This window comes from Danaus plexippus, chromosome 2, assembly GCF_018135715.1.
Source record: "Danaus plexippus chromosome 2, MEX_DaPlex, whole genome shotgun sequence".
In the NCBI taxonomy this organism is placed as follows: Eukaryota; Metazoa; Arthropoda; class Insecta; order Lepidoptera; family Nymphalidae; genus Danaus; species Danaus plexippus.
In genome coordinates, this window is record NC_083537.1 from 7128546 (window position 1) to 7145763 (window position 17218).

General features: G+C 30.8%; 2 protein-coding genes across 2 annotated transcripts; both read right to left on the minus strand.

Moving 5' to 3' along the window:
* Positions 1 to 560: 560 nt before the first annotated feature.
* On the minus strand, positions 561 to 10873 carry LOC116765385 (uncharacterized). Its single transcript, XM_061523493.1, has 6 exons — positions 10652 to 10873; positions 9465 to 9574; positions 3369 to 3519; positions 2930 to 3121; positions 2319 to 2519; positions 561 to 622 (listed from the first exon to the last, which is right to left on the minus strand). Exons 1-6 carry the CDS (start codon positions 10718 to 10720, stop codon positions 566 to 568), a joined length of 780 nt encoding a protein of 259 aa, XP_061379477.1. The 5' UTR covers positions 10721 to 10873; the 3' UTR covers positions 561 to 565.
* A 1096-nt stretch (positions 10874 to 11969) lies between these two features.
* LOC116765384 (sodium- and chloride-dependent glycine transporter 1-like) lies at positions 11970 to 17212 on the minus strand. Its single transcript, XM_032654857.2, has 12 exons — positions 16931 to 17212; positions 16726 to 16857; positions 16493 to 16647; positions 16355 to 16419; positions 16101 to 16233; positions 15898 to 16032; positions 15719 to 15822; positions 15404 to 15641; positions 14989 to 15117; positions 13343 to 13543; positions 12669 to 12797; positions 11970 to 12166 (listed from the first exon to the last, which is right to left on the minus strand). Exons 1-12 carry the CDS (start codon positions 17052 to 17054, stop codon positions 12035 to 12037), a joined length of 1677 nt encoding a protein of 558 aa, XP_032510748.2. The 5' UTR covers positions 17055 to 17212; the 3' UTR covers positions 11970 to 12034.
* Positions 17213 to 17218: the final 6 nt, after the last annotated feature.

Here is a 17218-nt window from a genome sequence, read left to right on the forward strand (position 1 = left end):
GTTCTTACGAACACGTATTAAATTTTGTGTTCCGAGTCTTGATCTCATAACGAGTAAGAGGAGCACTTCAGATAAAGTAACGAAGAGGAGGTAAGTGTGTAAATTTTATTTTCGATGACTTCAAATCTTTATCATGGACATAGATTATATATAGCATACAAATTCGGTTACGTATATATTATGCCTTTAATTTTTTTTTAATGTTGATACAGTTCGGATAAGTTTTCCTTATAAACAGCAGAAATTACAAAGTAAAGTCAGAATTTTATACAATTGCCTAAAATTGTTTTAGACAGACAGTAACAGTTCAATTAAAAAAATATTTTTGGAATATATTACATAAATATATATTATAGTTACATGAAACAAATAATACCAGAAGTTATTTATTAAAATAATATAATTAAAAATGAAATTGTCGCTTAAAACCACTAATTATGCTTTTACCGTGTCATTCTGCTTAATATTACAGTGAATTAGAAAAAAAGAGAGAAAAAATGTAAAAATATAAATCCACACAAAAAAAATATATATATATATATATAAATAATCGATGACAGTATGGTTATAAACGTTTCGTTCCAATGATTTTATCCGCTAAAGCGTAAAGCTCCTCCACGGTCTGTAACAGAATAATAAAATTATCAATTAAAAATTAACGAGAGACAGTTTTAAACTTAATTATCTGCTAACGTCACTCATATGATAGTGCATATAAGTTTGTACGTTAATATTTATTACCCGATGTACGAAACATTGTTAATTTTTAATTCCAATTGACAAAGGTTTACTTTTATTAAATTTGTACTTAAATAAATGTTCACACTGTTTGTTAAGACAGATAACATAGAAACTAAATATTAGTGAAATCTGGTTTTTAAGAATACATAACGATAAAGATGTGACTCAGTATGTTTTTAATGTCCTATATATTGGAAACGATTTGATAGCACTTGCCAAATACTTACTTATATTAAGGTTAACTAATTAAATAATTAATTTGTAACGGTCATTTGTGGCTGTCATTTTTAAGTTAGTTAAAATATCGTACTGACATTCGAGTTTGGATTAATAATCTATTAATGTGCCTAATTTTATTATTTACATTACCAATAAAGTAGCTAGCTAGCTTACCATAGATTCACCTGCGGATGCGGAAAAATCTAATATTATATATTTCGATTTAGAAGTATTAAACAAATATCCTTACAGTAATTTGCATATAAAAAGGATTTTTATATAAATGGGTCATGTCTTTATTTATTAGTAGAAATTATTGTATGAAATATTACTCGACATTACACCTGCTTATATATTTCTTGCTTGTCTTGTTGTTTGTTACATGTTGCCGCAAAAATATGTTTATTAATGTGTTTATTTATGTTGAAAAGTATTTATGAATAGTTCACTACAAGATATATTGTTAATTTGCTTTAAAACAATAATAAGTTTTAAGTTATAACACTTGATAAATATATTCTTAGGATTTTTAAATTTTGTATCTTTGTAAGTAATATTATAAAAAAATAGATTGCTTTATAATAAAATTATCATTTTAATTCAATATGTGGTAACCATATTCGATTGACTCAATAAACGAAAAAGTCAAATGTCACAAAGTGGTTTAGATAGAGTTTCGAGTAAAAACTAGTTCAAATTAATTGAGGATGTTTACAGTTATAAAATGTAGTAACGAGATATTAAACGTTAGTAGGCACGCGTGATACCTCGCTGTTGAGATATTTGAGCAAATTAATTTGTTTTAAATTGTTTAAAACATTTTCTCGTTATAGAAATGTTGTCTAGACATGACTGTACACATAGTCAGAAGTTAAGAGAAAAGGAATCATTATAAATATTTTCTTTCTTTCGAGATATATTAAGGATAAATTTTATAAAAAATACCTTTATAAATAGTTATCCGATAGTTTTTAGGTTCACTTTTGATTCTATAGTGTCACAGATCTAGAACATGACTTTAGCATGAAAGCCGTGTAAGTTAATAGAATACACGAGTACAATGCTGAAGATGTTTGTAGAATGTTTTGTTTATATAATCTCGTTACGAAGGGTCAGGCTAAGTTAGGCTTTATCTGGATATAACCGGTTCGTCACGAGCCCTGTCTTTGTATACATTTCTGTATAGCCATCGTAATGTGTTGCCGATAGTACAACACTGTATCTCTAGTTATTCGATCAAAGTTCAATTTTTATAGTCTGACGCATACAGATAAGAGATATTCTAAATCCAGTAATCAAGCGGATGTTTAATCGCTATTTAGAACATACTAGAAAGTTTTGCAAAATACTAGACTTACGGTTAGACTTTTTAATGTTTTAACTTCGTTAGTTTCATATTTGAGGACGGCGAATTGTTCGTCTGTAAATCTAAAACCTTTATCGATGTCCGCTTGTTTAAGTTCCTGTAGTTCTTTGGCGCACTTCACCAGGAGCTGTTCGGGTGTTAGTTGCTCCCCTTCTTCATCAGCTGGTTCATCTTCCACTTCCTCCTCAATTGCCTTTTGAGAAATATTAGAGAGATATTATAGAGGATCACCGATACTTATGTTAAATGAACAATTTATATGAGGACCGTTCAGGGTTAAGAGTACATTGACTGTAGAAAATAAATGTGGAAGGTGTTATCCGATTGTTAATGTGACATTTCTTTAACTTTATATATTTATGATAGTTATTGTAGTGTTTCGGAATATCATATTGTCATTTTAAATAATACTCTCTATGTAATTTTATATTAATATTATTAAAAATTTATATAACAATTGTGACACGGAGTACTCTATTGGAAAAGCGGTTTTAATAACCTACAAGCCATTGCTGTTCACAACACTGTTCTAACATTTAAATTTTTCACATAACCGTATACTTGGTTATTATGTGTCTGTATACAATATATATTTTGACTGACCTGGTCAAACTTTTGCGATGCCTTCAACTTCCTGTAGTACGCATCCGCTCTTTTCTTCGATGCTTTAGCGACTTCCCTGTTCACCATCCTCCAGAACACAAACACTGGATGATGGAACAATTCCGGTGGACATTCTTTGAGAGGAGTTTTGCCAACCAGTATTAATCTTTTCAGTCTTTCCATTTCATCGAGCTGATGATAGATAATATTATTATAGAATTAATTTTATATAGGTATAAATTGGATGTGAATGGAGCACTTTAATAAAAATTTTATAGTTTTATAAATTATTTGGCTATTATAATTGACTAATAATGTTTTTTTACTAATAGTGTGTCATGCAACAAATAATTTACTGAGTTAATTAGAAATTTATTTCCAGATATAAGGATAATTTGATCAAACTGCGATTTCTTTTTATAAACAAAAATACACTCACAACTCTAGAAGAGATCCTCTTGTTGAGATTTTCTTCATTGACGGCACGTATTCTTTCCTCAAGTTGGGTCATGTAAGTCTTGTCTGTAAGACGGACCAAATTCGAACCCATATGCTTTTCAAGTCGGGCTCGCACATGAGGATGCGTAAAGCTGTGGGATGAGGTATATATAAATAAATATTGGATTTAAGCTATTAAGTGTAAGGACTTTTGCGTTGCTATCGATATATTTAAAAAAACGAACCATCTTGAGCGCGGTACTGCGTTTTGATTCGTTTTGAAGGACAGAACGTTGGATGTCGATTGAAGGACTATTCTCTAATGACACAATGTACGGTAAGGATGAGTAGTTTTGACGCCGGGTGCCAGTGTCATAGTTGAGACCTTTATCGCGGTGAGCGACTGGGTTGGCACGGTATGGCACGGCTACAACCGATACCACATACCTATGTATATATCATCATGTAACGTGGTGTTCATACTTGATCGCTTTCACAAAGCTCACATTAACGTGAATTGGAAAATGTTTGATCGTGTTTAAAATGTGTATCATAATTGATAGATAATAAATACTAGGTCATTGATAGGACAGGTGTTAAAAGTGAAGTAGTACACCGGTTATTTTTCCAAAGCCTAAAAAAAAATCTTCAAAGTAAATAACATTACTATTTCATGAAGATAATACGAATTTAAAAATATAATATTTTTTCCATAGTACGTCCGCATCTTTATGTTTCGTGACGAAAAGTTTTTGTTATTTGTCATACATGGCTTCTAAATGACTCTTCAGTCGGCAGCGGTTTGATGTACAAATTGACAGTCTTATCGCTTAGGTCTAAGATTGAAAATCGAAATTATTTATAATAATAGTAGAGTACTTGAATAGTTGCTATTCAATATCAATATCTGTGAAATAAAATTAATTTACGTAGTGATAACTGATTCATGTTGTCGGCATGCAAATTTTATGCTTAATCTAAAAATATTTTTATACTTCGTACCAAAATTATCTTTATCAAATTGGGAGTTAAATGTTATCGTTTCGTTTATATTATTAAAAGTAATTGCGTCAGTCCAAGTCCCTCTGTAAGCATTTGCTTTGTAATTGATCCTAAATATGTCATTCGGGTCGCGTTTTGATGGCAGGAAATGCTTTTGTCACACATAAAACGAGCGACTTTTATAGTATACTTTCGTGCCACAGTTGGGTTACTATTATTGGCACTTAAAGGGTTACCTGTTATTATGTGTACTCTACCTTTAATGACACCCAGATAAAATAGGGGCACGGTTGACGCCAATGCCAGACAGACGTTTAAATGTACGTTGTTAGCTAACTCGTTCCTGTTTACGTTAAAAACTAGCATGTAATTCTTTAACCGACACCTTCTGCTTTATATCAAAACGATTAAAATAAAATCTATACAGTGACTAATAGTTCTCATTAAGTTTAAGAAATTAAAATTATTAATGAAGTAAAGTAGACAATCTATTATTTTAATTGTTTTTTAATTCTTTGTGAACTTTGTTTACACGGGAATAAAATCACTCAATATTATTGTGTATGTAACGTAAGTAATCAACACAATCATTTGAAAAGTATCATTGTATTTTCTATATTGACATATCAATTCGATTTTTTTAAATAATGTTTACGTCGAATAGGATACTAGTTTTTGAACGCTGCTCTGCGTACAAAAAAGTAACCTCATTCTTCTTCACAGAAAATTTAATAAGAAGTTAATTAAAAATAAACCAAATTTCTATTTTACTTTAGCTTTTACAACACTTGTATGAATTATTACATTGTTATGTGAGCAAAAAATATCTTCTGAAACATCTTATAACATAAACATACAGTTATTAGCACTGTGTCAATAAATTAAAAATCTTTAAGTAACAAAAACATTTATATTTTCTCAGTAATCTGAGTTTAGAAAAACGATGACTGCGTTTCTGATACCAAAATAGTACAAGTGAATATTTACATAGGATTTTATCATTTATATTAAAAGTGCTATACATAAAGGGCTTGGAAAATCGAATGTTAATTATGTTCATATTTAGTCACGATATTTCTTAAATGGAATGGAATCCTATTTTCTAATGGAATTTTACATTCTGGTAGTAGTTATATGTGAGTATGCAAAGTGAATGGCATAACCTCAACGCAGTTCTACAATAACAATAAAGACGAACCAATTAGTTCGTTCTTTTAATAGTCGCAGTATTTATACACATCGATTTGCAAGACAAAAAGGAATGCTCCTTTGAACAACGATAAAATTCCGTCTGAATCACGAGCGATAAATAGCTCACATTTTTATGAACCATTACACCGATGCGAAAGTGTTTTCGACTGTAATATTTGATAACGACTGGGACAAACAGGAAGAGGAAGTCAAAGTGGACACTGAATTAATTAAATTTTATTGGGTTATAAAACTTCGTGGTACTTAAATATTAAACGATGAGACTGTTATTGAAAGTAAAATAGATTTTATATTTAGGTATATATCAATAATTTACATAACAAAATTATTGTAAAAATTAATATTATTGACGCTTCGGTATAGATTATCTCAAATATAATAATATATTTATCCATTCCAAGAAGGAGTTAGATCAATGAATCACGTGAATTAGAGTGGGCATCGTTAGAGTTATAAATAATGATTTTTATGATTATTCTGAAAGCATACATCAATTTAAGTACGTTTGAATGGAAACATTTAGAAAATGGGTAATCAGTTAGAAGTTCGGTTGTAAAATAAAACAGTTTGTGATATTTTTAAAATCAATAAAACGAACGGGTCAAACTCTTAAATACTCTGATCTATTTGCTGCATTAGCATCACATTCAAGGAAGTTTACGCACACACAGTCGTTGCTACAATGTGCCAATGTATCGCGATAAATTTAAAATAGACTTTTCTTCAAGGAGCCACTGAGAGCTGTATTCTAAGATTGAACGATAATAGTTATTTTATTAGAATGAAAATAAATCTTCCATAAATAAAAATCACAAAATAATGAGTAATTTCAGTCCAGCTCGAGATTCAGCTCAGATTTCAATAACATAATTTTCAATAACAATCGTGTTAATTTTATTGATAACAGTATCTTGATACGCAACACGTTTATCTCAACGTGTACGGTCTGTATACATGGGAGTGTGAATGACGTAAAATGTTTTCTTAGTTATTATCTCCAAAACTCTTTGAACCAGAACAAAGCGCGTTCCGATGTTGTAAACTGACTCGTATATCGGATCGCTGAAGGAAATTCATTGCTGATTTACGACCCTTTTAAGTAATGTGCATACTTGGAAATACATTGCTTTGATTTCAAATGTAAACATAATGACAGGTACTGTCTTCAAAGCCATTTAATGTGCTGAACAGAATAGCTACAAAGTATACAAATAAAAAAAAAATTGCTTAGTGGTGAAAATTTGTTGACGGGTCAGTTGTTTAATGACTAGTGTATTTTTTCATACATATATTTTTTGTTCTACAGTTTTTATGTACAGTAAAGTTAGTAAAAGACGGCTTAAATTGTTTATATTTTGTGAATTGCTAGTAAATGTCCAAAAAGTAATCAACTTTCAGGTTGAAAATTTATTCATTATCAATATTATAAATTTAAATGAACTCGTGCTAGAAAAATAATAGATAAAAAAACTAACAACTATACATTCAATGAAGTTTCAATGATGTTGTTAAAATCCGTTTTGTTTACGTATAATGGAGCTCTTAAAACCATTTCAAATGTGCATTTTCTAAATATTTATTGTCAAACAGCACCTGGATACCGATTTCGATCGTGGTGATTCCATAGGTGTGCAATCATCGTGATCCCCGGCAGAGTGTCTTCGACCGCGGTCAGCCAATAGTTCTATGGTCGTCCAAAAGGAACTCTCAGACGCGTTCGACGACGTCCGGTGCATCTTCACTATTGACTATGCATGTTGCTTCAAGCGCGGCCTCAAGTGCAATGACTCTGCCCAATGCCGCTATGAACCGACCCCCCTAGAAGCGAGCCCCACACCCGAACACACGCGAACATTAATCTAACGCCCGAAAACCATCGCTCATAATTTTCTTTTTACTAATACCTACTACTTCATACACAATTCACTATTTGATTTTCTGTTTCAATTAATTCAATATAACATTAATTTAATATATAAGCATTAAAGTCTTTTAATTTAATTATGGGATTAACTGAACAGTTGATGCTTATTGTAAATATTAAAGTTATGCATTTTATGGAAAAATAATTTTAATTACATATAATTGTATTTGATAAAAGGGAAATTGTAGGTTAAGAAAACGCATAGTCCTAGTTAAACATTCGAGAAGTGACCCAGATGGCGCCAACGTCGCCACTTCCAACTGGGTCAGCTGGATGCTACGACCTTCGCCTCATGAAAATAATGTACTTTTTTATTTGGACTCACTGACAGTTACTTATTGTATTACAGTCGAAATATCTTAATCGGTACTCTTGTTTATATAGTTGCCATAACTGCTAATAATGATTCATTTGGCTTTGAAATTTATTCTTAAGTGAAATATTAGATCGTGCCTATTATCAGAAGTCACGGGGTCTAATGATAAACGAAACACAATAAATTATTTTTATTGCTAATAGTTTTTCGAACACGTTCAGAGTCGAGAGATAAGTTATTAATAATATTTTAGCGAATTGTGACTCTTTACTTTATCTTAAATTATTGAAACATGTGACTGATTTAAAACATCTAATTGCGGAAAAAAAGATACGGGTCATCAACGACTTTATCTTTATTTACCAACGCTAAGGTTATTAAAACATGATATTAAATTCAAGAATAAAGAATTATAAATTATTTATAGAAAGTGAAGACCTTTTAAAAACTGCATTTTTGTTTATTTTTTGTCCGCTTGTTATTGGTTTAACTAAACAACGGCAATTAAGAAAGCAACACTGCTAGTTTTCCTTTTCGCTGAGACAACAGCAATCGCACATCGTCATGCTTACCCGACTGCGTTTCGATCTTGAATTCACTCCATAATTTAACACACATAACACTATGGAACTTACATATGTTGAACGGATATTTCATTGCACATCTAGCAGACAAATAGAGATGCACCTTCATGCGAAGGTTCTTTTCTCGCTTCGCTAGAAAAAAGGCTTTTGTTGCAAGTCGAGTGAAGCGTCCTCATGATTTCGGTACCGAACTGTTTTTTTGGACATGACACGGTTTTCCGATCATAAAATTGAAACTGGTGGTCCCTTCTATTTCTTTTATAATAGAAACCACCCCAGATAACTGGGCTACCGAACAAAAAATAACCTAGATTCGATCGGACATTGGTTTACCAAGATCACCTCCGTGGATGAAGCGCCTGAGTCGCCAGTAGAGCGTTCCGCTCGCTCCGCTTTTTTCACTAAATAATCTTTTAAAATTCACCAGGGAATGGAGGTCAAATGTATTAGATAAAATACAAAATAACTAATTTTAACTATTAAAAGTTTTTCTTATTCTATCGGTCTTTGTTAAACTCAAGTAACACAAATTCATTTTAATAAACACATCACCGTTTGAATTATCGAACATGAAATAGTATATAATTTTATAAATACTACGTTGGTTCAAAATAAACTAACCAATTTATAAATATTTAATATTGGAATTGGAATTTATTGGAAGGAAAATAAAGTTTTTGTTCTCAAAACTGCCATTTAAACCAAAGCATTTACACATAAAAAGGTCGTATATTATATATCCATTGCATGACTGTAATTAATTAAAATAATTTTTTTTTTACTGTTATAAAAATTAAATTCAAATTTAGTAATTTTTAACGCGTTTAATTTTAAACGGTCGTCGTCTAAATTTCTTAGAGCTAAAAATGTTAAAAGTTTTGATAATAAAAATAGTGGCTTCGTGAAAGCAATAATACAAAAGCAACAATTAAGGTTGGATGATAGAAACATTTTTATCTTCAAAAAAATATAAAGAAGCGTTATTAGCTTTCCAGGCCTGTTTGCGTGTTTAGCGGAATTTAACTTGAAGATACAACTGTTGAATTAAATTTTACTTACGCATATTGAATAATCATTGCCTGCCACCATCGAGGAAGGTCTGGTAGTTGAAATCTTTTCATTTTTTTTCTCGTTGTCTCCCCTTCCCCCCCTTCATCTTCGCCTTCTACCTATTTGATAGATAAAAACATTCTTTAAATTAATTTTTAACGTTTTATCTAATGTGAAGATCCTGTTGTTAAAATCATCTAAAGTTAATATCTTACAATTGAGTCTCTGTTTCTTATATGTCCATATATCATTAATTCTTAAAAATATATATTTAAAATTCTCCATTTAACTAATCCTGTTATATCGTATGAACAATAAGAATGAGTCATTATTTTTAACAAAAAGCAAGTAATTTTTTTTTTCATAACTAGTATATAAAATATTAATATATTTCAGTTATTTTCCTGTTTACCAGTAATCTAAGAGATTTTCATATTGATATTCAAATTGAGTAACAAAAAAAAAAAGCAAAATGGATATATCATATAGGGAAAGCAAAAGCAGGTAAAATTTTCAGCAGTTTTATTGAACGCAACGAATATTTAAAGGTTCAACGACATCAAAATTTTATTGGTTTATAATATAAAAGTAAAAATAATTGTACTATAGTTAACTTAGTACGTTTAACTTCAAGTGTTGACATATATATAAACTTTTGGTTAATCTCCTGACAAACCTTTTAGGATTTAACGAGAACACAAGAGTATAATAGATTTATATTTTATATGGCTTTCATATAGTATTTTTACATTGGAAAAGAATTGGAGCCAACATTAAAGCATTCAGATCAAAAGTAATAAAAAATATATAAGCGATTTGCGTAAAATATTTAATGGTATTCGTTTATCCTGAATAGCATTGAGACATTTTGAACATCTTAAAATAATAACAATTTATTGCATATTAAGTTGCAAAATTTTATTAATATAAATAAACGTATAATAATATCAAGATCAAGAATAGAAAAAAAGTTGCAGAAATCCAAATCAATTGTCAACAATAATTTCAAGGTCTTCTAAGAAATAGTCGTGACGAACAAACACACAGATAACTTTGTGATCTAAATGTGTTATTGAATGTAGAATGACTTTATTTGTTCATAACAGCTTATATAACTTTTTATCAACGGGTGTGTTTTTATTACAATCACCTCTGTACATAAATGCAATGATGTAACAATAATAGCATATTTGTACCTGTATTTTGACCCTCTTGTCTTTGTCGTCCGCCTGCCCATCGTCGTTACCAGTTTTGTTGTCTGTCATTTTAATTTTATTGGTTTAAAATTATTACTTAGAATTTAAACATTTACAAAATTTAAATTACAAAAAATTTTTATCCGAAAGATGGAAGATAATTTTGTTGGACCGAAAGTAAATGTACTAAAATTTTAATTAAGCCAAATTGATTAGTGTCATTTTTATTATTTTGAAGTATACGTTATAATCAATGGCCAGAATTTAAAAATGACAGCTTCTCAATTTTATATACAATATACATCGTTTTTCACATAAAAGTATCTTCTTGTTTGTCAATACTAATATTCATGGTTTCTTCATGATGTCAGGGGTATAAATGTACTTGTAGGGATTTCCTAGCAATCGAATAATGAAAGAGGTTTTTCTCTGAAATTGGAAAGTCACAGCTTCGAAGAAAAAGTAATATTGGTGCGAGGTGTGTAAGCAGATTATTAGGGTTGAAACTAGTCATTTAGGCTCTATAATGATTGATTCATTTTTAATGGAAATACTACACTATGATCGCGAATATCAGTATTATTTAAAAAAAAAATCTGACTTGCTTCTTTGGCATTTAAAAATAATTTAAGATGACCCTACCGCTTACTTTTTTTACGATATAATTTATTATTTTCACGAATTTGATTGAAATGTTCATGATAGAGGAGATGTCTATACGTTGGTAATATTTTTATTTGATGAAAATGTTTCTGTCAGTAACTTTAGTATTTTTGTTATTTGATAGTTCTTTCGACCTCTTAAAATTGCTCCTTAGATGATTTTCAACTAAATAGTCAGAACGCCTTGTTAATAAAAAGAAATTAAAATCTCTTAAAATCAATATACGAGTAGACCTGTTTCACTCGCTTTTGTTTCATTTTTAGATGGTTAAAAGTTGGATAATCAGTTATCGTTTTAAGAAGAAAAGTACCCAAATATAGATATTTATTTTATTGTTAATTTAATCGATATAACAAAAATATTTCATTGAAGTGACGTTACCAGCTTTATGAATTAAAATTTTATTGAAGGATTCACTTTAAAGCAGGTTAAATGAAAACCATTCGAATAAAACTAACAAAACTAATCGTAAATTGAAAGATGGCTGTTTAATTGACAAGAATTAAAAAAAATACATAGGCACTAAAACAAGATAAAGTGTCCTATTGGCGTGAACAAAATATATTCGATATTTAAAAGCATTACCCATGAATTTATAAAAATTAAAATAATGTCTTTTTAATGTCTTTATTGGGTATCAAAACGAAATAATAACTTTGCAAAATTATTTCTTTTTATTACGAAATACATATTATTTCAGAAATATTCAATAATTTTTCCTCAGTTCGGTTTTGTTAAGTTTAGCGGAATATCAGATACATTGTGAAGGCTCTGGAAGGCTTTCCACTGTTCCCTTACAACAGGTTCAATGGGACCCCAGTTCTCACTCGGCTCACAACTGTCTCGTATCCTCTGTAACAATCATTTATTTTACCTAATTAAACCTTTCTAGTAATTTTACTTTATACATTCTCTAAGACATAAATACATTCTTAAAAACTAAATTAATATTATTAATAGACTACGAATAATTAAAAATACAACACGTAATTAGTACGCTTACAATTAATTACAAATAATATGTATGATTTTAAACAAAGTTTATTATAAGAAGTCTTCTTATGCTCGTCTGAAGATCGTCATTAGTATACAAAACCTTGAATATATACATAATTTAAAATTATTAAAAAATATTCTAGTCAGCGTTATAGCTCTTGAGAAAATAACGAAAATACACATATAAAACAAAAATAATTGTTGGTGTCGGTTTATAAAAATATATATGATATTTTAAATTTCGCCTCTGATAACAGACAAGTAAATTCAAAATTGAATAATAGTATGTGAAATATGCATATCAACCCTTATCACTGATCTGTAATATGATTATAATTAACAAATATCATTCACAAACCTTTATAAAATTCCCCTTTCCCCTCAATAGTACTTTAGCTGCGTGAATAGGAACGCATATAACTGAGATGAAGGCAACGATCCATCCCATTATGCCATTCACTTCACGAAGGGAGTATATTGTTATTACCTGTAATAATTCACCATGTTTCGTATATTAAATTTAATTAACTTAGATATATTTTATACTTAAATATTAAATTTAAAATTTAATAATAATAATAGTTAGGGTCGGGTATTTAAAACATTAAAATAACGTTCCAGTTGTGTTTAAGTGTTCGATCCATATGAAAGTTTTTCACGTAGTATCCACAAATGAATTCACTTTGTCAATTTCATCACGTATCTAGAAGACTAGTTATAAAATTAAAAATGAAACAAAAAAACGATCTCTATGTAGCTGAATTGTATCAAAATTAAGTTTAAAATGAAACTACGTTTTTCCTATATACTACGCGGCGCTGCTCTGAATGTTGTTTGGATTAAGAAATCGTTGGCGGTAGATGACTAGTAACAAGACTAACTGACATACACATTCATCTCGTCTGTCCGTTGTCATGGTCGCTGTAAAATAATCGGAACGTCCCATAAATTAAGTTTTTTTATTTCTTAAAGTCGAAGATATCTTCAAAATGCAGTTACGATAATTTTGACTTTGTAAAATTACATACTCACCACGAGCAGAACTGGTATTATATACCTCCACATTATCAACCAAAATAGCATCAGAGGTTTTCCGGTCATGAATAACACATCGATACTAAACTTCCTCGGTCCGTATGTGTACACAGCCCCTAATATCTCCATACCGCATACTACCGGCACGGCCGCTATCGCGACATGAGCGTCCAGTAGAGTTATTATATGTAACCCGCCCTGCAAATGAGATCTTACAATGAACCCTACCCTCAATACAAGCGTTCGTCGTTAAACAATTCAAATTTTATAATCAATTTCATTTTATTAATATTGAATTGTTATTATCGAAATATATCTCTTCCGATAGTAATAATTTAAAGTAAACTTAAAGTAAGTAGTGGAAGACGCAAAACATTTTTAAATGTCATGGTTCCATTCACACTGATTGCAGAGGTTTTTAAACGAATCAACGAAAGGCATTAATGATGTGGATGTCAGAAAGTAATAGTGTCATTATGATTTAATTTCAGAAACAAAACATTTATGTGGTATAATAGAATTTATAAACGCAAATACAGCTGTAGGAATTAAATAAACGATTCTCTATTCGGCATCTACAGCATAAGATGTAAAAAAATCCATAGATGTTTAAAGCTTACGTATTATTACTGCTAATAACGAGTTCTTCACCTGTTAATATTGATCGTATGTTGAATAGAAATGTACCTATATTTATTTACTTAAAAGTTTTACGAGTGTAAAAAGATCTTAATTCTTCGTAAACCGTGTCTGTGTCAGACCATAACTTGGTATATTACCTTCTATTTCCGTCTACAAACTGCGTGATGTATGAAATTCGTTTAACCGCGATGTTCGTTTGATGGGATTTCAATTTCGTTGCAGTACAATCTGAACGGAACAGTGTCATTGCAAGCGTGCATGTTAAGTGACAATACAATTGTTTGATCTACTTCTGTCATTTTGACGTCGTGTTTATTATGATTTATGGAATATTTATGTCACCTGGAAATAATATAGTGATATTTTTTTTGTTGATGAGTTTAGCGAAAGATATCATAGGGAGAGGGCAGCGTACAGGTGAATGAACTTTTGTAATTAGTAGGTTGTTAGTGTACGTGTCATGACATAGCGTGATAGAGGTCGTTCAACCCCATTGCAGCAAAACAGGAATGCTGGTAACATGTAAATTGGACAAATTGTTTTAGAATTGCATTCCTAAACTGAACCATTTTTGAATGGAATTCCAGTAACACAGTAAAGTTTCAATGTTGTGATACATGCAAGCCTGACAAACCGTTGAGAATCATTTATTCAATAAAATATACTATGTAATGTCTTCCATAGTTTTATAATTTAAATATCTATACGGATATTATATTCGAAATTAGAAAAACGAATGTTCTGTCAACAATCAAATACTTTTTGGACAAAATAATAGTCAAAAAATCATGAAAAAATTACATTACATTCAAAACTCAAAACGAATGTTTTTCAACATTAATAATATTTTATGGACAAAATAGTTGCCTAAGAGTATTCAGATTTTGAGTTAAATGAGGTCTAGTTCGTTTTATAGCGCTGTTTAAGCTGAACGGAAAACTAAACTACACACAGTAATCTTAATATCTTATTAAACAGTTTAAAGTTGGGAGTTAATTTACCTCAGTATTGCAAATGATTGACAAACAGAAGAGACACAGACAGGTCATCAAAGTAATGAATCTCTTTCGACGCCGCAGTTGAGGGAACTCGTCCATCACACCAGCTATCACCGATTCTATTGTAACGAACTGAAACGATTTACATCTTCAACATACAGACGTTAATTATAATTAATTGCAAACATATATATTTAAATATAATTAGATATAATATTTTTAGTATAATTTTGTCGTGATTAGAATTTTATACAAATATTTCAAATATTTTTCATAGCTACAATGTACGCTTGCACTATAAAATCAATAAATTTAAATCATATTACTTGTTGATCGTTGATACTTTTGTCTATCCTGATTAATTTTATATTATTGTAATTTAACAATATTGTTGCAAATTTTATGTGTCATTTATTACCATTGAGTCGATACCGAGAAAGAAAAGCATAACAAAGAAGGTTATAGCCCAAAAGTTGGGAGCCGGCATCATGGATACAGCGGCTGGGTAAGTTACAAAAGCGAGCCCGGGTCCAGCTGTAGCTACCCGGCCCACCGGCACACCCGCCCGCTCAGCCACAAAACCCAGAACCGAGAACACAACGAACCCAGCCCAGATGCTTGTACCGCTGTTAACTAAGGGAATTATTATTGATGATCTGAAAAAAAAACAAAACTCTTGAATGTCATATGTTAGAGTTTACGTGTTGTTATTTTTATAAGTTTGACTTCAAACCTTAAGTTATTATAATGGAATTTGTTAAAACTGGCCATGCTGACGAGTCCACCCCATCCAGGACCTAGTGAATAGAAGATTTGGGTAGCCGCATCAGCCCACACCTGAAATTAATAGAAATACTATCCTAATAAAAGGACTAACAATAAAAAAAAATATCTGACAACAATCATCATTACTTTTGGGTTCAATAATTGTTTCCAGTCCGGCAGCACAAAGTAAAGTATGCCTTGCCAAGAGCCAGGCAATGTTATGCCTCTTACGAACAACGCTGTTAGCACGACATAAGGAAATAGGACGGTGAAGTAAACAATCTGGAAAGATTAATCAACTTAAATCAAGTTATTTTTAAAGACAGGAAAGTCATTATTATGTAACCTACTTTTCCGACGCTTTTAACTCCGTTGCAGATGCAAAGATAGACTAGAATCCACGAGATGACGTTACACCAGAAAACTGGCCAGACTATACCACCGATTTGACTCAAGCCTGAAGACATGTGTAATAGACGTATACTGCAAAGAAGAATATTGTTAAATATATATAAAAATCTCGATGTCACAGAAAAACAAATAAATTAAGAACTATTAATTGAGAATAGTTTCGGTACTAATTAAAAACATACATAATCCTTACTGGAAAAATTCGTCCTCAGGCGTAGTGATTGTACCATTCATAAATAAACTCGAGTTTACAGTAATCTGAAATTTATTACAGTATATAAAGTATGAATTCCTAAGATATACATAGCGTAAATAATTATAAATTTACTACCTCTGTGCAGTTTTCAGTGTTCCATGAATTGGAACAAGTTTGCCAGGGGAGTGGCGAACCGAAGGAGTGATATATGTATAGTATTGGATAAGCCATTATAGACGCGAAGTATATTACAGCTATAACATTCAGGATTACGGCGGCATAACCGGCCCCTGTTTAAACAAACGGACAGATCAACTGTGAAGTCATAAAACGTTTTGCACTACATGTACATAAATCATTCGGCATACCTTTCAGCAACGGATTTATATTGAAAACTGAAATGCATCCAGCATTAGAGAATTGTCCTAACAGAGTTTCCAAATAAACCAAAGGGATGCCACACACAATTAAGGTTAAAAAGTATGGAACTAAAAATGCACCTAGAAAAAATGAAAATATATATATATGACTCGAGAATACCTACTAATATTGGCAAAATATTCAAATACTTACCGCCCCCATTCCTGTAACATAGATAAGGAAACCTCCATATGTTTCCAATACCAACAGCGTATCCGAGACATGACAACAAGTATTCGGCCTGACTGGCCCAGCGCTCGTGTGCAGCATACGACATTCTCAAGCAAATGATCTTTACATATCCCCATCATCGTTTAAACTAAACGATCGCTCGAATTGAGGATACGGCCAATTTGTTTTTATTTATATAACGTTCGTAAAATATAATGGTCAACGTACCATCAAGATACTTGTAATTTATTTGTAAAACACAACAAACTA